Raw genomic sequence first — 20,809 nt, 5'->3', positions numbered from 1 at the left:
ACACGGCAGACTGATGATTATTCATTACATTCTTCTTGAAACTCTTCTATTGGCTTGATGTTTTTTCAAAATAAAAAAGTTTTTTTAAAAATTAAATGCTTATTCTTTGTTTATTCAGTCATAATACCTTCAGAAGGGACAGTCCCATCTGAATGTTCTGCAGCACATCACAGTGGTCTACTTTAGCAATGGCACCACGTTAAAAGGACCAGATGAGTCAGATATGGCATGTCATTGACAGACTTTATGTAAGACATATGTGCTCCACAAGGACAGAGACAAACCTTACAAAGTTGAGAAGATGATGGTTTTAGCTGATCCCATCAAGGTATGCTAGGACTTAACCACCAAATTAAAGCACAAATTATTGCATCTCACACCTCCTCCCACTAAGAAGAAAGCACAAGCCCTACACGCATTTTCACGTTCTGAAGAGAGGCTTCCGCACTTGGGAAAGGCTCTGACCCATTTACTAAGTGACAGTATTGAGGGCTGCCAGCACTGAGAGAGGCCCCAAGTTGGAAAGAGCTCTGAAGCTGGTCCAGGTCCAGCAGACCCTATAATGTGAGAACTCTATCTGGTGAGGAAAGACGCCATGTCATGTTTATAACATGCACGAAGAGGAGAATCACAATGTAGACCCAATGAGTTCTGGAGCAAGACCTTGGCATCTGCAGCAGAGAAATCTCCATCATTTGAAAGTAGTTCCTGGCATGGTACTAGGCCTTGGTAGAGATGGAGTGCCTGACCATGGGATGTCAAGTGACCATGTGGCCAGAAGGACCAATCATGAACTGGGTTCTGATGGGCCTAATAAGCCATAAGGTCCAGCAGGCCCAGCAGCAACCTACTGTAAGATGGAAATGGCACATCCAGGATCAGCCATAAGCAGGGCCAGAGGGTACAAGTAAGTTGCATGGCAGATGGCTAGACCCTCCATGTCACCCACAGTTGTACCTGTACCTCTCCTTCAGATCACACCTATGGCCACGTGAAGGTCTCTTACAACCAGCTGGCATAGGAGGAAACAGGACAAGCGTGGCTCACTGATGAGCTAGCTTGGTATATAGGACAAGCTGAAAACAGTCTGCTGCTGCACTGCAGCCCTACTCAGGGGTGGCCCTCAAAAGACAATGGGGAGCGGCGATCCTCCCAAAGGGCAAGAGATTTAGGCAACAAACCTGATTACCCACTTTGGGTGGAAAAAGAAGTGACCCAAAGTAAGAATATATACAAACTCAAGACAGTGACAAATGGCTTGGATGGCAAGTCAGAAGCCCGGAAGAAAACAGACTGAAAGAGGTATGGGCAAGAGGCATATGGATGGAACTATGGGAGTGGGCACAAAGTATGAAGGTCTTTGATGCTTATACTCACCAGATAATATCCACCACAGAAGAGGTATTAAAGAACACACATACAGAAATACTCAGGCTTTGCCAATGGCCACCCCAGTGCCGGCCCAATGGATGCATAAGCAAAGCGGCCATGAAGACTAGCATGGCAGTGATGCAGGAGACCAGAGCATGGGCTTCACTCACCAAGGCTGATCTAGCTACAGCCTACTATCAAATGCCCAAACCACCAGCGACTGAGACCAATGCTGAGGCCTCATCCTTTGAGATCAACTAACCACTTGATGGCAGGTCAATTACATTGGACCCCTTCTACCCTGGAGGGGGCAGCAGTTCACCTTGACAGGAATCAACAAATATTCTGGATACAAGTTTACTTTTACTGCCTATAAGACTTCAGTCAGTACCACTAGCCAAGGGCTTACACAACGTTTGACCAAATAACATAACATGTATAACACAGCACCAACCCAAGGGCCTCATTTTATAGCAAAGGAGGTGTGGCAGTCAGCACATGGATATGTGCTCCTGCTTCTATCATATACCACACCATCCAGACCCGACAGGTGGAAAAGCCATTTGAAGGTGCATCTGAGGCACCAGCTTAGAAATGATATCCTGTGAAGATGGACACAGTATACACCCCAAACCAACGACCGTTATAGAGCACTGTGTCTCTGGGAATCCAGAAACCAAAAAGTAGAAGTTAAGAGTAGCCCTGCTTATTACTCCTACTTTCCATCCCTACAACTCAAGGCTGTGTGGGCCTAGAGGTCCTGGCTCTTAGAGGGTATGTTTTCACCTGTAAAGACAACCAGAGCCCCCTTAAATGATCAGCTGCTGGCTGATCACTTTAGACTCCTTGCACCAGGAAATAAACCAGTAAACAAATGACTTGCCATCCTTGTGGGGGTGCATGACCCAGATCATCAGGCGGAGGTAGGGCAGCTATTACACAAGACAGGTCAGAATACATCTGGTACCCAGGGGAACCACTGGGACAGCGACTGGTACTCTTCTATCCAGTTCTGAAGGTAAATGGACCAGCACAGCACCATGGCCTGAGAAAGGTATAATGATCAGGAGCTCACATCCCCTCAGATACAGGTCTAGGCTGCCCTACCAGTAAGCCACTCAGATCAGCAGAGGAACCAGCTGAGGATGAGAGGAATCTCAAATGGGTTATGCAGGAGGGAGACAGTATCAGTTAAGGTTCAAAAACCAACAGTAAATATACTCAGGAAAAGAGAATAAGCAGAGTTCTGGAGGAGCCATTTCCAGGAAGTGAACTTACTGTATCGAGCAAGTGAATCTGAGGGTGCAAGGAGTGGATAGTAGCGGATGCTGTTTTAAGCTGCTTAGATCCCCTTCAAAACTCAGACCCTCACTCCCCCAGTTTCCAGGCATGTTGGCTGCTGCCAGCCCATAGCTAAGACCTGCCCTAGGACTGTTTCACTTAAGGTTACACTTAGGTGGGACACAGCCAGAATCCAGTGGCTGGTCCATGTAAGAGTACAAATGCCTGGCTTCCTTGCCTCAATTCAGGACAACCCTAAAGTGCCATCCAAGCTCCTGAACTTCCCAAGGTATTAGCTGCATGGCAGTTCACAATCACTCTCTCTACTCAATCCTGTTGCCTTCTTTCCCTTACAAGTGATGTTCCTGAGATCATGCCTTAATTAACTTCCTGTAGCAAATCTCCATGAATCTGTTTCCCAGAGAACCTGACTTAAGGCTTACTTCAATCAAGGACTAATAACACGAGCATCCTTTTTTTTTTCCCCCAAGAAATATGGCAATGAAACAAAATAATCAGCTAAATAAAAAGGATATTGCTTATAGCAGCACAGAAAATATAAAATTCTGTTAATATTCTAAAATGCTACATTGAATGTCACTGAACAATTGTGTGGAAATAGTCAAATGGAAACTTAACTCGCTGTGTAAACTTTCACCAAAAGCACAATAAAATATTTAAAAAAAAAAAAAAGACAGGAAAGTATGAAAAACAAAAAAAGCTAGATTGAAACAAACAAAAAAGATCATGGGGCAAGAAGGATCAACATGAACATTTAAGAAAATAGGAAAAACACACACAACTGTTGATAGTAGTTACCACTGGGATACACAGGAAACAGCAAGGAGAAAAAAGTTTAGCTTTCAATTTACAATCTTAAAAAACAGTAACTTTCACATAGAATGAAACTCTTTGATGGTTACCAGGGATGGAAGGGGAGGGGAGGCTAAATTCTTGGATACGGTTGGAAAAAAAAATTCATCCATACAAGATCATTAGTGGTTACCAGGGGTAGGAGGAAGGGGGAAAGAGGAAGATTTTGTTTGTGGGGCACTGCGTTATGCTAACAGTGGTGGAATATTTTGGAAAAGGATAGCAATAATGGTGGCACAACATGAAAAATGTCATCAATGTCCCTGAGCTGTAATTGGCGAAGTTGTTATGTTGGTCAATGTCCTGTCGTGTATGTTTTTACCACAATAAAAGTAAAAAATAAATAAAATAAAATAAATTATACCTAAAAAAAACAGTAACTTTCTACTGGAGAAACCTTGCAGGAACCTCCTAAAGGAAGTGATCAAAGTTAACATCACAAATCACAAACATTGAAACTGACATCACGTGCTTCTTGATACAAAGCCTGAAAAGGAAACAAACTGCTTCTGTGGTATTCCTGCCAAACACTATAACCTGAATCTAACCATGAGAAAACACCAAGCAAGTCCATACTGAGGGACAATCTTAAAAATAACTGGCCTGTCCTCTTCAAAAATTTCAAGATCAAGGAAGACAATGAAAAGCTGAGAAACTACTCCAGATAAAATAGACCCGACAACTAAATGTAATGCGTGAATCACTATCAGGGAAAATAATTTCTAACAATATTATAAAGAACAATATTGGGACAACTTATGAAATCTGAATATGGCCTTAACTTGTCAATGTTCATTTCCTAATTTTGACAGCTGTAAAGGAATAGGCTTGTCTTATGAAACACTCTAAAGTTCGGAGGAATAAAAGGGCATGGTGTCTTCAACCTCCTCTCAAATGGTTCAGTAACAAAACAGACAGAATTTGGTGCTGTTAGCTGCTGCGGAGTCTACCCGACTCATAGTGACCAGTGTGCACAATGGAACAAAATGCCTGGTCCTATGCCATCCCCACGGACAGCTGATCAGACCAGTGTGATCCCGGGTTTTCACTGGCTGATTACTCAATGAAAAAGAGAAATGAAGTCCTGATGACAGGCTGCAACTTGGATGCACCTTGAAAACATCATGCTGAGGAGGCCAATTGTTGTTGCTATTGTTAGGTGCCATCGAGTCGTTTCCAACTCATAGCAACCCCATGCACAGCAGAACGAAACACTGCCTGATCCCGCGCCAGCCCCACAATCCCTGTTATACTTGAGCCCATCATCGCAGCCACCATATCAATCCATCTCGTTGAAGGCCTCCCCCTCTTTCATCGACCCTCCACCTTACTAAGCATGACATCCTTCTTCAGGGAATGGCTCCTTCTGACAACATGACCAAAATATGTGAGACGAAGTCTGACCATTCTTGCTTCCAAGGAGCATTTCGGGTGCACTTCCTCCAGGACAGATCTGTTAGTTCTCTTAGCAGTCCATGGTACTTTCAGCATTCTTCACCAGCACCACAACTCAAAAGCATCAACTCTTCTTTGGTCTTCCTTATTCACTGTCCAGCTCTCACATGCATACGAGGTGATTGGAAATAGCATGGCTTGTGTCAGGCGCACCTTAGTCCTCAAGGAGCCATCCCTGCTCCTCAGCACTTGAAACAGTTCTTTCGCGGTTGACCTTCCCAATGCTACATGTCGTCTAATGTCCTGACTGCTGCTTCCATTGGTATCGACTGTACAACCAAGCAATGTGAATTCTTTGACAACCTCAATCTTCTCTCCATTTATTGTGATGCTGCTCATTGGTCCAGTTGTGAGGATTTTTGTTTTCTTTATATTGAGACGTAATCCATACTGCAGACTGTATTCTTCAACCTTCATCAGTAAGTGTCTCAAGTAATCCTCACTTTCAGCAAGCAAAGTTGTATCGTCTGCATATCTCAGGTTATTAATGATTCTTCCTCCAATCCTGATGCCACGTTTTTCTTCATATAGTCCAGCTTCTCAGGAAGCCAATTACAAAAGGACAAATAATGCAGGATCCCACTTATATGAAACAGCCAGAACAGGCAAGTGTGTAGAGAACAAAGTTTGTTAGTGGGTACCAGGGGTGGGACAGAGAAAGGAAGAAGAGAACACAATATTTAGGGGACAATGATTTTCTCTTAAGAGTGATGGAAAAAACTAGGGAATGAATAAGGGTGATGGCTGAACATGATAAATGTGATTGTCACTGAACTGTGTACGTGAAGACTGCTGAAAAGACAATTTGTTGCATATATACTATTATAAAAAAAAAATATACGTGCACAAACACACACACTTACATAGATATGTATATTAAGAAGATGACAGCATGGGGGCAATAAGTAAATTAATGAAAAGTAAAGGTTATGTAAGAGTTCTTTATACTATTCTCTTTATGTGTATGATCAGAATTCCCAGGTGTATAGTAGAGCTGACAAGGGGCAAGGTTGTGGTCACTGCTTGGTCACAGCCAGCTACGCAGAGGGACCTGTGGGCTCAGGACCATAGTCACAAGGGACATCAAACTCAATTGGCATAACGTAGTACACAAAACACTGTTCCACCTCCTACTTTGGTGAGTAGTGACTGGGGTCTTAAAAGCTTGCAAGTTGCCATCTAGATGCAACAATGGGTCTCTCCTCGTCCAGAGCAAAGAAGAATGAAGAAAACCAAAAAATCATGGAAAGAATTAGTCCTAGCAACTGGTACACTATCTGATCTTCAGCCTATACGACTGTGAGACCAAAAGAACTAGATGGTGCCCAGCTACCAATGTCAACCACTTGGAAGGGGATCTATGAAGGATATCCTGGATAGAGAGGGAGAACAATGTGAAACAAAACTCAAAATCATTTGGAGATTAAAAAAAAGTGGGGGGACCAAGTTTCTTATCCGATAGAGCCTGGTGGAACCACTGAGACTATGGCTCCTAGCTGCCCTTCAGGTCTGCAATTAAAACCACACCTGTGGCTTCCAGTCAAAAATAGACAGGTATATGAGTTGAACATTTCCCTGAGGTAGATATACTCGTTGGAGAGAACAATCATGGGACAAAGAAGGGCTGCTTATGCACAGGGAGACAGCTCAGGGGGCAGGAGTGCATGGAGGGATGGACACAGGGAAGAGGGAACTATAGGGAGGAAGAGGGAGGGGAGCTGTTGCATTGTGGTAAATTGTGTTCAATGTCATGTGACAAAGTGTAGGTGAACTGCTGTACAGAAAGTGAATTTGCTCTGTAAATTTTCACCCAAATCACAATTTAAAACAAACAAAAAAAAGATTTCCTTATACTATACTCATAGTTTTCTGGTAAGTTTGAAAACATACTAAAATTTTTTTTAACTACCAGAAAATTAAAGCCAAACCAGAAGGTAATTAACACCATTTGTATTTTTCAACTGCCTACTTTCCTTAATGGTTCCAGAATTTGACAATGCCTAATTACCTCATGCGCTACTAGACGCTCAGATGCCTGAAATGGATTCAGGCAGAAGCAATGTCAAGGGCCCAGCATCCCTAGCTTCCTCCCCAGCCTGCTTAGCCACCAGCTTCCCACTCGTCCTGACCCAGGAGTCCTGCTCACCTGCTGTCATGGGAACAACATCTGAACGCAGGAGCATCTGGATGCGGCCAGCTGGCTTGTTCCCAATCTTGATGTCCATGTACACCTGAGGATTCGTCCGGGCCTTTTTTGCTGTGGGCTCTCCCTACATGCAAAAGAAACTACTAAGTTATAAAGAGCTCTCTGACTCCCTAAGTCAGAGGGCAATTATTCTGAACACATCCCCAGAACACAATTCCAATGAGAAGCTGGGACTCCAATCTGTGAAGAGGACCAAGGTGCTGACAGGGAAAGCCATGGGCCCTAGCAGAGACGGAGAAGGCAGGGACACTGCCACCAAACCCAGCTGGACATCTAGTGAGAGGAGACCTCAACACTATCTGACGCGAGCCCCATCCCACAAGCAAGCTGTCTCACCAGTGAGATCACCAGGTTTTCACTGGCTGATTACTCAATGAAAAATAGAAATGAAGTCCTGATGACAGGCTACAACATGGATGAACCTTGAAAACATCATGCTGAGGAGGCCAATTTTACAAAAAGACAAATAATGCAGGATCCCACTTATATGAAACAGCCAGAACAGGCAAGTGTGTAGAGACCGAAGTTTGTTAGCGGGTACCAGGGGTGGGACAGAGAAAGGAAGAAGAGAAAACAATATTTAGGGGACAATGATTTTCTCTTAAGGGTGATGGAAAAAACTAGGGAATGAATAAGGGTGATGGCTGAACATGATAAATGTGATTGTCACTGAACTGTGTATGTGCTCCCGAAGACATCTGCTTCACCCTGCCCTACAATCTTTTTTTTAAAAAAATTTACTGTGATTTCGGTCAAAGTTTACATAGCAAATTCATCTTCTATACAGCAGTTCACATACACTTTGTCTCATGACATTGACTGTAATCTCCCACAATGCAAATGCAACAGCTCCCCTCCCACTTCCTCTCCATAGCCACCTCTTCCCTGTGTCCTTCCCTCCATGCACTCCTGCCTCCCGAGCTGTCTCCATGTGTGTACACAGCCCCCCTTCTATTCTCCCATGATTGATCTCTCCAAGAAGTGTATTTACCTAATGTAAACATTCAGCTCATATGCCTGTCTTTTGTTTGGCTGGAAGCCATAGGAGTGTGTTCAGTTCCAGACCTGAAAGGAAGCTAGGGGCCATAGTCTCAGGTGTTCCACCAGGCTCTATCAGACCAGCAAATCTGGTCCTTTTTTTTTTTTTTTTTTGATTTTGACTTTTGTTCCACATTATTCTCCCACTTTATCCAGGATTTCCTACACAGATCCCCCTCCAAGTGGTTGATAGTGGTAACTGGGTACCAACTAGTTCTGGTCTCACAGTCATATAAGCTGATGATCACACGGTATACAAGTCCCCAAGGCTGTCAATCTTTATGGAAGCACACTGCCTCATCTTTCTTCTATGTAACAGCTGGTGGGTTCAAACCATCGACCTTTTGGTTAGCAGCCAAGTGCCTTAACCACTATACCACCAGAGCTCTTTACAATGGAAGCAAGGCAAGAAGGGCCTAAATGTTCAGAGATAATGAAGAGATGGGACCCTTGCTTTGTGCTTCAAGTAGACAAAGCTGACCAGAGGGTAAATTAAATATTCGATACAAACCCTCCCTCTTGCTTGTCCTTTACCTCATTTGTAGTTTGGATTAATAATTCAACATATCAATGTACTGAGCCATCAGGCCAAATACTAGGGTTAGAAAATAAATGAAGTGGCCCCTGCTCTTAAGAAACTGGCTGTCTAGTAGAGAGGGACAGCCCCAAATGTGAAAGGAAGCATAGATCCTAGAGCTATGCAGCCCTGTTTCAAATCTCAACTCCACTATTCACTAGGCATGTAACACTGGGCAGGTTACTCACCCTAACTGTGCCCCAGTATCCTTATCTGGAATTGGAGATCACAACAGTACTGAACTCAAAAATTGAATAGACAGCACATAACAACAACAACAACAAATGTACCTAAAAACAATCCCTAGCATCAAATAAATAATATTTAAAGTGTTTGTTAAGTAAGTAATTCCAATATGATACAATAAATGCTGGGACAGAAGGTACCACAAGAGTGTAGAAGAAATACTTATCTCCTTCCACTGGAGGATTCAGAAAAGGTTTCTGAAGGAGGTAACTGAGCTGAGCTTTGAAGAATGAACAGTTAGCCAGGTCAAATAAGGCAGAAGGGCATTTTAGGCAGAGGAACTGTTTATGAGAAAACACAGAGATGTCTAGGGAACAACAAACTCTTGTTTCTAAAGTGTAAAATGGGAATGAAAAGTAGAGAGATGGGCAGGGATCAGAACATGGAGAGCCCTTCTGCCCCCTTTGTTGGAGCCGGACTCAATGCTATCGATGAAGAGAACCCCCGGAATGCTTGAGGAGAGTAAGACAGTAAGACCTGTACTTTAAACAGTGCCCTCTGGCTGCTAAGAATAGGAAGAGAGCATGCCTGGGGCAAGGAGACCAGTTAGGAAGCTACTATAATTATTCATGAGACAATGATAGGGTCTAATTCAAGACAACAGTGAAAGGAACAAAGAGAAGAGAGAGTCAGGAAGATTTAAAACATAAAATCAGCAGGATATGGCAACGCATCAGCTATGAATTATAATGAGGGGCCTAAGATGACACTGAGGTTTCTTGTTGGGGACCAAGAAAAAGACCCCCAAAAGAACATGACTGCAAGGCACATGTTCTAATTACAGTTAAGAGATAAGGCCTCTCTCACTGTTAAATACATAATTGACGATACATCAAAGTATTAAACTTAGATGTTATTCCAGTCGTCCATATTTTTATCTTATTGGGATGTTTCATACTTTGGGTCACTGTGTCCTAGTAAACATTTACACTCCTTATTCCTGAGGAGATTTCTGTGATTGTTTTAATGACCACCTGTTGTCCTTGAGCACGTAGAGGAGTAAAACTTTAACTGTGTAAAGAATAAGCTGATTGTATGGATTCCAAAACTAGTGATGTAATCATGTACAAACATACAAATAAAGTAGAACAAAGGCATCAGGCGTCGCTCTCGCAGAATATGCAGGACGTCCGCCTGGCCCCCGTTCCTTAAAATAAAAAAGAAAACCATTAATCCTTTTGTGTCACTTCATTTTGTAACTTGTGTGGTTTTGCCGGACATGGCAGTTTCTGGTCTGAGTGACTATGTGGAAGGTAGCAAAATTAACTAAGATGAGGCATAAAGTCCAGAGTAAAAGGAGATAAGATCAGCTTGGAATATACTTGCTTTATTTAAGGTGCCTGTGAGAGTGTCAGGCAGAAATATGTGAAACTCAGAGGCAAGGGCAAAGGATGGAGATTTGGAAGTCATTAGCACATGAGTGGCTGTTGTAACCTTAGATGGGACGAAAGTGGCAGAAACTATGAAAGGAAAGTGTGGAGAGACAGGAGCTGCAGGCTAAGGAAGGCCCTCAGAGAAACACCACTGTTCAAAAGGTGGACAGAGGAGGAAGAGCCCCTTCACTATCCTGAGAAGCAGAAGAACGAGCCAAAGTAGGGAGAGCCTTCACCTGTCCACACACTGAGGAGACAATGCCTCAGCCTTATTCTCCCTTCTTGGAATCAGGGGAAGAATAGGAAGATATAAGCCTGGTACCAGAGTCTTTGGTGAGCGAGTAGGAAAGATCACCTGAGACCTTCCCCTTGTTCAACACAATCACAAATTGGTACCATGTGTACAGAGCCCTACAAGGGCACTCCTCCACACATTTCACCCAATACCACCCACTGCCCTGGGTGGAAGTCCCAGTCTCTCCTCTGGAAGCACAGCCCTCAAACTCACCTCCTGGCTTTCTGTTTTGGGAGGCTCGGACCCTTCTTCCTCTTTATTCTCTTCAAGAGTTTTCCCTGAAAACTTCTTTAACCAGTCATCATCTGACCAAACTGAAAGGGAAGAATCATACAACTGTTAAGAAATCCAAGCTATTACCCAGCTGGCAATTAGCCCTGTCCACTTCTTCACAGCTTTAGTCAGCAAAGTGGAACATACTATGTGGCTCTCATAGTCAGGTGCTCCCTCTTGGAAACTCCCAAAGAAATGGAAAGTTCTCACTGGGAAGTTAGCCCTTAAGTCCAGCTCTTAGCAGATGTGAATGAAAACATGAAGGGTGGACTGAGCCAAACCTATAGGGAAATCCCTGCCCTTGCCAAGGCTGGAAGGAGATACTCCAGGTCTACATCCACAAGCAGGACCTTCACAGAGGAACAATGCTTTGCTGAGAACCTCAAACTCTTTACTTCCATGGAGGTGCTACATTCCCTTCTCTACTTCAAACCACACTCTACTCTCATCCATTGTACCACCACATCAGGAAGTAAGCGGGGGATAAAAACAAAGGCCTAAGTTGAAGCCCTGATGGGGAATCTTTGGTTGTTCCACTCACCTGGTCTGGAAGAGCCTTCCTTAATTCTCATTGGCTTGGCCAAATTCACACGAATTGTCCGCCCAAAAAGTTCAGATTCATTCTGAAAGATTGAAATACTACTCATGTTTTTATCCTTCAACCTCATTAGGTTAAAAGAGCCTTCCATTTACTTCTGAGAGGTCTGAAACCTGCTCAGGAATAATTCTAAACCTGAGACCCTGTGCCCTATAAAAGCAGGCTAAACACAAAACTAACCACAAAGAAGCCCTAAGCCACAACATGCTTCCTTTCTTTACTACCAGAAACAGGAAGGCCTGTGCTGGCAGCTTTGGCTTTCAGAAATTATAAGGGTAAGTGCAGCTACCAAGGACTGAGTCCATCTTAAAAAAGTCAAATCAGCTTTGAACTGAAGACAAATGGTATCACTGACTGTAGAGGGACATTATGATGACAGAGTAACTAACAGACAACATGGAATGAAATGCATAAATACTTTGTAATCCAAGAATAATTCATACCAGAAAACGGTAAATAAATAGATATTTTTTAAAAAAGGTTTCTTTTGGACCTTTTCATGAAAGATAAGAAAAAGATTCCTTGATCTAATAAAGATTTAGCCTATAATTATAGCTATGCCCTTGTTCTTAGAAACAAAGATGAATCAGGTACTAATTTTATTTCCAGCAGTTTTTTGAAAAATTGAATGATAGCATGAAATGCTATCTTTACTTCTTATTTAGTCATGGAGATCATAAAGATGAAAAAGAAGGCAAAAATATCCAAGCGTCACCCTCAAACACATCCATATCCTTCCCACTCCCCAGGACCTGGGAATATGCTGTATTACATGACAAGAGGGAATTAAAACTATAGAAGAATTAATGATGCTATTTGTCTGACCTTAAAAAGAAGATTATCTTGGATTAGCTCAGTGGGCCCAATGTAATCAGAGTCCTCTAAATGTGGAGGAAAAAAAACATCAAACCCGCTGCCACCAAGTCAACTGTGGCTCCCAGCAAGCCTATATCACAGAAGAAAGTATGGAACAGGAAGGCAGAAAAGCTAGTTTTAGTGATGCAGGGTTAGAAAGATATAGCCACTGCTTCGTTTGAAGATGGAAGAAACTATAAGCCAAAGAATGTGGACAGCTGCTAGAAGCTGGGAAAGGCAAAAAATGTATTCTGCCTTATAGCCTCCAAAAGGAATGAAGCCCAGCCAACATCTTGATTTTAACCTAGTGAGACCCATTTTGGACTTTTGACCTCTGGAACAAAGATAGTTAATCTGTGCTGTTTTAAGTCACCAAGTTTGTAGTAATGTGTTACAGCAGCAATAGGAAACCCATACAGGTTTCTGTAATTTTCCCAAGGACTTCCAAATCATTTTCTTTTGAAGCACCCACCTGATTAATCCACGTAGCCTTTCTCTTCCTCAGCTGCTCATTAATCTAACCCTACAAGAGCTTCACTCCTCAATGGCTCTATTTTTGAGCACAGCCAGCTACAGCACTCTCTGCAATTACTTTTACAAACTTCATGAAACACTATCTCTTTCACAAAATTCATCTTACAATCAGTTTACATTCAATTTGCAGTATATTGTGCTAGACCAGGGTTCAGTAAACTTTCTGTAAAGGTCTCCAAAGTAAATATTCAAGTCTTTGCAGGTCACATGCAATCCCTACTGTGTATTTTTCTTCATCATCTTTTTTTGAAAAATATAAAAACCATTTATTTACTTCATAAACCAAACCAGACTCACTGCCATTGAGTTGGATCCGACTCATAGTGATCCCTCCTTGGGTTTCAAGGCAGTATCACTACAGAGCTCCCATTTAGCCATAGGCCATACTAAAAAAAAACCCACAGGTTGTGGGATGGTTTTGACCCACAGACCATAGTTGGCTGACCCCTGCTAGAGACATAAAACAGTTAGGGAGAACAGCAAACACAGAAGGTTGGGATTTATACTAATATTAACTGAGGAGGGATGTCGGAATGAGAAATAATTTATAAGTGGTCAATGCATACAGAATACACTCAAATTATGACAATTTTTGCTTCCTATGTAACTCTGAAACCGTGGAAACTGAACACCAGTATGTGGATGAGGGTCTCTGGTGCTGTAACATAGCACCAAATAACAGCTTCAGTAAAAACAAGGATTTCAGACATACCATGTTGTCGATAGCTGCCGCAGCATCCTACCAAAAGAATGCAAGAGAAAGGTTTATGACTGTAATTTACTCTTTTTTTTGTAGCTAGTGTTCAAATTAAAACAGCACAGCACAGCACAAACACAAAACAACGTATTTTTCCTTCTTACTTGGCTAGACTATGTATTCAACAAAGAATAACTGCTAACTGCCTATCAGAGCTGGTGGTGTGAGGACATTCACTCTGGTTATGGAGAAAAATATATACAGGGAAAAGAACTAGCAGTGCCTGCCCCACGTTTTGCTATAGTCTGAGACATTACCTGTTTCTGCATTCTGACTACATAGGGGGAGCTTTCAATCAAGCCTAGCAGGCTTCCTTCAACCAGCAACTTTCTGTCTCTGTGAAACTTCTATCATCATGTGTGGAAACCCACCCAAACCCTTCTATAACCAAAAACAACGGTGACACTAATCAAATAGTAAGCAGGGAAAATTTCTTACCTCTGCCAGCTCAAATTCAACAAAAGCAAATCCTCGGTGCTTTTCTACAAAATAAAAATGGGCCATCAATATGTTTGTTGGGCAACAGGAGGAAACATGCCATAGCCATATGCCATTTAGAAAGCAAAAAATCTGATTTTCAGATTTTCCTTGGCTTACTTAACCATGCTCTAGAAATATTAACAGTTTTATTTGTTTTAAATACACACAGCTAAAGAATGAACTAAACCTTTAAACTGTGAAGTATCCAATTCTCACATCATAGAATTTAAGCCTTAAGTATTTTCCAAGCATTGTGCTGTTTATCAGACTTAGAAAAGAGCAACAATTTTTTTTATCAATTATCCACTCCAACTGAGCATCAACTGGATACAAAGCATTGGCCTTACCACTGAGTAAAGTGAATATTCAAGAAGAGAGTACATATGAGTCGAGTCTGACTTGATGGCAAATAACAACAACAACTACAACTATCATAAAAAAAAAAAAAAAAAAAGAAGAGAGTACAGTGCTTCTCCTCAGGGAAAGCTAACTTAGCTGGGGGAAGAGATCAAAAGCAATAGGAATTTCTAACTTATAGAACTAGGGAAAAGAAAGGCCCCCAAAAGTCAGTCTTATCCTTTTATTTAAGATTTGAAGAGATAAAGGTTCAAAGAGTTTAAGTGACACACACAAAGTTAGTAGCAGTGCTGGGTCTAAAGTGCCTATTTTAGAAAGTAACAGTAAAAGATCAAATAGAAACTTGCACTGTAGCTGTGATACCAATTGAGGAAAACTCACCTAGGCGTGCAGACACCAATACTCCACTGCTGGGGCTGAACCTCCTTGCTGCCCTCTGCTATTTAATAGCACAGCTGCCAAGAAGGGAAGTCTGGTCAGCAGGCACAGCTACCCAACAGATGGGCAATAACATCCAGACCTTCAAAGATTTTTTAAAGACTATCTTCCTACTGATTCTTACTATAGTTTTTATATTGTGTAATCAAAAATCAAAGCCCCCAACTGGTTCTAATGCAAAGCACATAATGTAAACAAATCCAATAATTATTACTCTCTGTAAGTTTCAGCCCACAGACAAGCTGGCATCCTGGTCTTAATGGCCTCAGAACCTTCCTTTTGCATCATCAAGATCACAATCAGATTTCCAATAAAGACACCTGCAGTGTAGTAAATTACTCTGTGTGGCTTTTCTACCCATAAGTCTTTGTAAACTCCAAGTTGGGATTTGCTATGAGCAACTGAGGAGCTTCTGATTGCTGAAGGTGTCCACCTGGAGTATTTCTGTTGGGCGTGGCACAAAACAATGTTCTGGGAGGTGCCCATTCTCTCTCAGGTGCTTAGAGTTCTGATGCTATGATTGGCTAGTTTGACCACCCTGCTGGGCTCAAAAGGAGGCCTCCTGAAGGCAGAACTCTCTGACTGCTGGTTGAGGAAGATGTGCTGCTGAAAGAGACACGGGCTCCTGAGACACGCGTTGCTGGGAAAGAGACGCAAGAGACATGCATCGCTAAGTGAGACACCGAGGGACCAGCACTGCTGGGAAAGAGACTGTGAGAGACTGTTGGCTGAGGGACGGTGGGCTGGGAGAGAGACTGAGCATTTTTCCTGAACTTGAATTGTGGCCTGTGGTGCTTCCCTAATAAACCTCATAATCTGTGAGCTCTGTGTGGCCACTGCAGAGAATTATCGAACCCAGAGGAGACGTGGTGGGTGCTTTGGGAGGAACGGTTGGTGAAAGGGCTGGAGGGAGGCAGCATGTCTGGCCTTGCAGTAATAGGCCTTGGGCTATTGTTGGTGATTCTGCCTTCCTCTTGTGGGGTTCTAGGAGGTCAGAATATGTGGCCTCCTGGCCGTTTTTGCAACACCCTTCCGAATTTCATTACAGTCGGGCCTAGTCATTTGTGGTAGTTATGTTCTATCAAGTCACTGAGAACAATGAATTAACAAATACCAAACCACTGCTCCTAGAGGAGATATATAGTTAACTTCCTGTAAGCTTCTGGCCACATGTCATCAATCAATCAACACCTAACCTTGTTTTACGTGTGTTTCTGTCTGCTGCTGTTGTGAGCTGCTATCAAGTTGGCCCCTGACTCATAGCAACCTCTAGTACAATGGAACAAAACACTGCCCAGCCCTGTTGCAGACTGGACTGTTATGATCCAAAGGATTTTCACTGCCTAAATTTTTGGAAATAAATCACCAGGCCTTTCTTTTTAGTCCTTCTTAATCTGGAAGCTCTAGTGACTCTTGTTCAGCATCACAGCAGCATGTAAGCCTCCCCTGTCAGGGTGCTGACTACGTAGGAGGTGCACTGGCCAGGAACTGAACCTTGGTCTCTTGAATGGAAGGCAAGAGTTCTACCATTGAACCACGACTATCCCCTCCTCCTGTTGTGTTTAAAGACACTATGTTGTTGTTATGTGTCATTGAGTTGGACCCGACTCATAGGGACCCCTCCTTGGGTTTCTGAGGCAGTATCACTATGGAAGTAGATTGCCCAACCTTCCTTTCGAGGAGTGGCTGGTAGGTTTGAACCGCCAGCCTCCTGGTTAGCAGTCAAGTGCCTTAGGCACTATGCTACCAGAGCTCCCTAAAGACACTGCACTTTACATAATATATATTGTTGATTCATTAACACTGAACTCACAGCCAACAGCACTAATTCATGCCTGGACAAAGTTTACCTAACACACGCATTTTCTCAGTGAGTCACATCACAGCCTTCCTAAGGACACTAGAAAATACTTCAGCACTATGCTTGGGAGCCATTTTAAACTGCGAAATCATCAGCAGAAAGCACAAAAATGCAAAAAACATGGCACAAAATAGACCATGAAAAGAACACGTTCTTATAATATGATGGGTAAACCAAAAGGCTTGTTTAACCTCAGATGAGAACGTGCACATCAAGTGACTCAAATTTTCCACCACCCTGCCCATGTCTGCAAGTGACTATGAAAGAACATCATATTGACTTTAAAGTTACAAATAAATCTGAGCAAATAGGTGAATTCATAAATAAGCAGATAATGAGGACTGACTGTACATACCAGCCATACGCAAAATGCACATGACTTAAAACTTTCCCCCCAACCCCATAGGGCTCAACTTTCAACCAAACATATACAGGTCTACAAGGTGAACAATAATACCAAGGAGGGATGCACTGCTTAGAACAATCAACACCAGATCAAAATGGCAGAAGGCAGGAAGGGATAGGCAAGGACTAATGAAAACAGTAAACACAGGGAAGAAGTCGGAAGAGTGACGTTACAGTGTAAGTACTGCAATCAGTGTCACAGACAAATTGTGGATGAACTGTTGAATGGAAAACCAATTTGCTCTGTAAACTTTCACACAAATCACAATGAAAAAATGTCTTATTCCCAAGTTCTTTTCCTGGCACCAGGAATCTGAATATGAGACATTGAAAGACCTACCTGTTTCATAATCCAGAGGAATCTGAATATCTGTGATGTCCCCAAAGGGAATAAAAGCAGCATGAAGGACTTTGTCATCCACCTCTTCTGCCAGCCCACCTGCAAAGATGCCAAGAGCCTTCTGAGCCACCATCCTTAATACTTTTGGAGTAGTCGCTGTAACACGCTGTTAGCATGATCGCCATAGGGAAAGGAAGAGGGGCCCTATAGTCTCTTGGGTACACAAATGGACTAGTGAGTTCACTCCTCTTCCACTTCTTGTCAGACCCTCATCTAACTACTGTTACTGTGGCAGTTTCTAAATTGGCTTTTTGCTTCCAATTTCTCTCTCCTTTACACATCCACCAGAATGATTCCAAGAAAGTGCCAATCTGACTATATTATTTCCCTGCTTACTATTCTTTAAAAGTCCTCCTCTGCCCCCATGACAAATTCTTTAGCATGGTACATAAGACCTTAATAACCTGGGCCCTGTCCACCTTTCCAGCCTCTTTTCCCATTGCTTGTCCAACTGTTTGCCCCCAGATACCAAGCTACTTCACACTTCTGGGGTTCTGCGCTTGCTGTTCTCCATTCAAGGTCCCTAGGTGGTGTAAACAGCTTGCACTTGACTGTTAAACTACAGGCTGAAGGTTGGAACCCATTCAGCGGTATTGAGGAAAACCTGGCAATCTGCTTCCTTTAAGATGACAGCCAAGATATAACTACTACACAAAAACATTGTTCTACACCCTACTTTGGTGAGTAGCAACTGGGGTCCTACAAGAGCAGCCATCTAGGATGCAACAACTGGCCTCTCCTCATTCAGAGCAAAGAATGAAGAAAATAAAAGACACATGGGAAAAATTAGTTCAAGAGACTAGTGGACCATGTGAATCTCAGCCTACATGATCCTGAGACCAGAAGAATGAGATGGTGCCCAGCTACCACTGTCAACCACTCAGAAAGGGATCAGTGCAGGAAATCTTGGATAGAGTGGGAGAAAAACGTGGAACAAAACTCTAAATCATAAAGGGGAAAAAAAAAGACCAGGCTTACTGGTCCCACAGAGAGTGGCCAAACCCTGGAGACTATAGCTCCTGGTCACCCTTCAGGGCTGGAACTGAACTCACTTCCATGGCTTCCAGCCAAACAAAAGACAGACATATAAGATGAACATTTACACCAGGTAGGTACAATGCTCAGAACATTCAACAAACCGTGGGAAATCATAAGGGCAGTGTTTGGACGGGGAGACAGCTCAGAGGGCAGGAGTGCATAGGAAAGAATACAACAAAAAGGTAACCACAGGGAGGAAGCGGGAAGAGACCTGTTACATTATGGGGAATGCAATCAATGTCATGAAACAAAATGTGTATGAACTGCTGAATGGAAAACGAATATACTCTGTAAACTTTCACCCAAATCATACTTTTAAAAAAGAAAGATACAGCCAAGAAAACCCTATGGAGCAGTTCTTTTTAAAACATGCGGTTGCCGTGAGTCGGAATCTAACATATAACAAACTCTCATTCAGGAAACAGCTTTGCTCCCCCCACCTTAGCTGCCCACCCAATACCTGATCTTTTCTAAACCCAGCTCTGACCTCACCGCCTCCGGGAAGTTTGCCCCCACCTCTCGGGATAGAATGGTGATTCCCCGAAACCCCTACCCCCCCTCCTTCTTCAGCACTGTCTGTCGTGCAGTCCCACGTAAAGCTCACCAACTCGCGCTGTAAGGCTGTTTCCATAGTACCCTAGCCACTTTAGCAACTCTATCCTCTAAAGGGCCAACGCTGCGGAACTGCGGAAGGAATAGGTCTAAGTGTTTAGGCTGCGGTCAGAGGCCACAATAACACCCGTCACCACCCGTCCAGACGCAGGGTCAGAAGGGGAAGAGATTGTGGGCAGCAAAGCCGTTACTTCGCGAGCGCCAAGCATGTGCTGTGGGGAAAACTCCCACAAGAGAGCCGGTCCAGGCCGCCGCTCGCTTCCTGGTGCCGCGATTAGTCACCGTCGCCCCCAACCCGGGCACAGTCCGAACTCTGTATGAAGACCCGGCCTTATCCCCATTACTTACCTACATAGAGTACCCTCTTGGTGGTGGCCATCTTGCCTCCCGTTTTTTCCGCCGGAAACCAGCTCTTAGCCCGCCCCGTTCCCCCGCCCTCTCCTCTCGCTGGGCGGTCGCCGCCCTCGGCCACGCTGACTCTTGCTGTTATGTTGTTGTTATGTGCCGTCGAGTCGGCCCCAACTCATAGTGACCCCTCCTTGGGTTTCCGAGGCAGTATCACTACAGAAGTAGGATTGCCTAACCTTCCTTCCGAGGAGTGGCTGGTGGGTGTGAACCGCCAGCCTTCTGGTTAGCAGTCAAGTGCTTTTAGCCACTATGCTACTCTTGCAGATGCAGGCAATGTGGGCCAGGGTCGCGGAGAGGTTTAGAGGGGGTCGGTCAAGAAACAACCAGTGATATGAAACAAAACCGAGGCCCTCAAAAAATAGGAGCATCACTTTAAACTGAAGAAGGCCTGGTGGTGCAATGGTTATGCGGTTGGCTGCTAACTGAAAGGTCAGTGGTTCCGACTCACCCCAGTGGCTCCGCCGGGGAAGACTTGGGTATCTGCTCCCAGATATATTTTGGTACACTAAGAAACTTAGGCAGTTCTCCTCTGTCCTGTAGGGCCGCTGTAAGTCGGCACACACTTTAAATATTTTGTGGTTTAGGTGAAAATTTACAAAGTAAACTCGTTTCCTATTAAGAAATTTATAGATTGTTCCCTGACATGGTTGCATTCTCGCCATTTCCACCTTGAGCTTATTCGTGGGCCCAGTTTTCCTGCCTTCCTAACTTTGCTTTTGGACAAATGCTTACCTTTTGGTCTCTTGTAATTGATTGTTCTGAGGAGCGTGTTTCTCCCAGGTGTTATTTTTCACTTGACTGCTAACCAGAAGGGTGGCGGTTCAAACCCACTAGCCACTCCTGAGGAGGAAGATTGCGCAATCTACTTCCGGAGAGATACCGCCTAGAAAACCCAAGGACGGTCGCTATGAGTGGAATTGGTTTGACGGCAGTGAGGTTTTTGTTTTGTTTTGTTTCGTTTTGAATGTGTCTGAAAGGGGATCTCTAGGAGTGCTATTAGTTCTGTTAGCAGAGTATCTAAGGGCTATAGTCACAGGGGTTCCACCCCTCTATCAGACCAGTCTTCTTTTTTTTTTTT

At 43.4% G+C, this 20,809-nt stretch overlaps 1 protein-coding gene across 1 annotated transcript in view; it reads right to left on the bottom strand.

The window, feature by feature from the left end:
- PPIE (peptidylprolyl isomerase E) overlaps window positions 1-19,702 on the bottom strand; it is a 42,157-nt gene extending 22,455 nt beyond the window's left edge. The window contains exons 1-7 of the mRNA XM_007952680.2: window positions 19,672-19,702; window positions 17,614-17,712; window positions 14,171-14,214; window positions 13,688-13,714; window positions 11,530-11,611; window positions 10,929-11,029; window positions 7,127-7,250 (exon numbers count right to left, since the gene is read on the bottom strand). Of these exons, the coding sequence (XP_007950871.1) occupies window positions 7,127-7,250; window positions 10,929-11,029; window positions 11,530-11,611; window positions 13,688-13,714; window positions 14,171-14,214; window positions 17,614-17,712; window positions 19,672-19,702 (508 nt within the window). The remainder of the gene's footprint in view (window positions 1-7,126; window positions 7,251-10,928; window positions 11,030-11,529; window positions 11,612-13,687; window positions 13,715-14,170; window positions 14,215-17,613; window positions 17,713-19,671) is intronic.
- Between the last annotated feature and the right edge of the window lie 1,107 nt (window positions 19,703-20,809).

This window comes from Orycteropus afer, unplaced genomic scaffold (genome assembly GCF_000298275.1).
Source record: "Orycteropus afer afer isolate SDZICR_OR568_19922 unplaced genomic scaffold, OryAfe1.0 scaffold00355, whole genome shotgun sequence".
Lineage (NCBI taxonomy): Eukaryota > Metazoa > Chordata > Mammalia > Tubulidentata > Orycteropodidae > Orycteropus > Orycteropus afer.
This window is presented reverse-complemented; position numbering and strand designations above follow the sequence as displayed.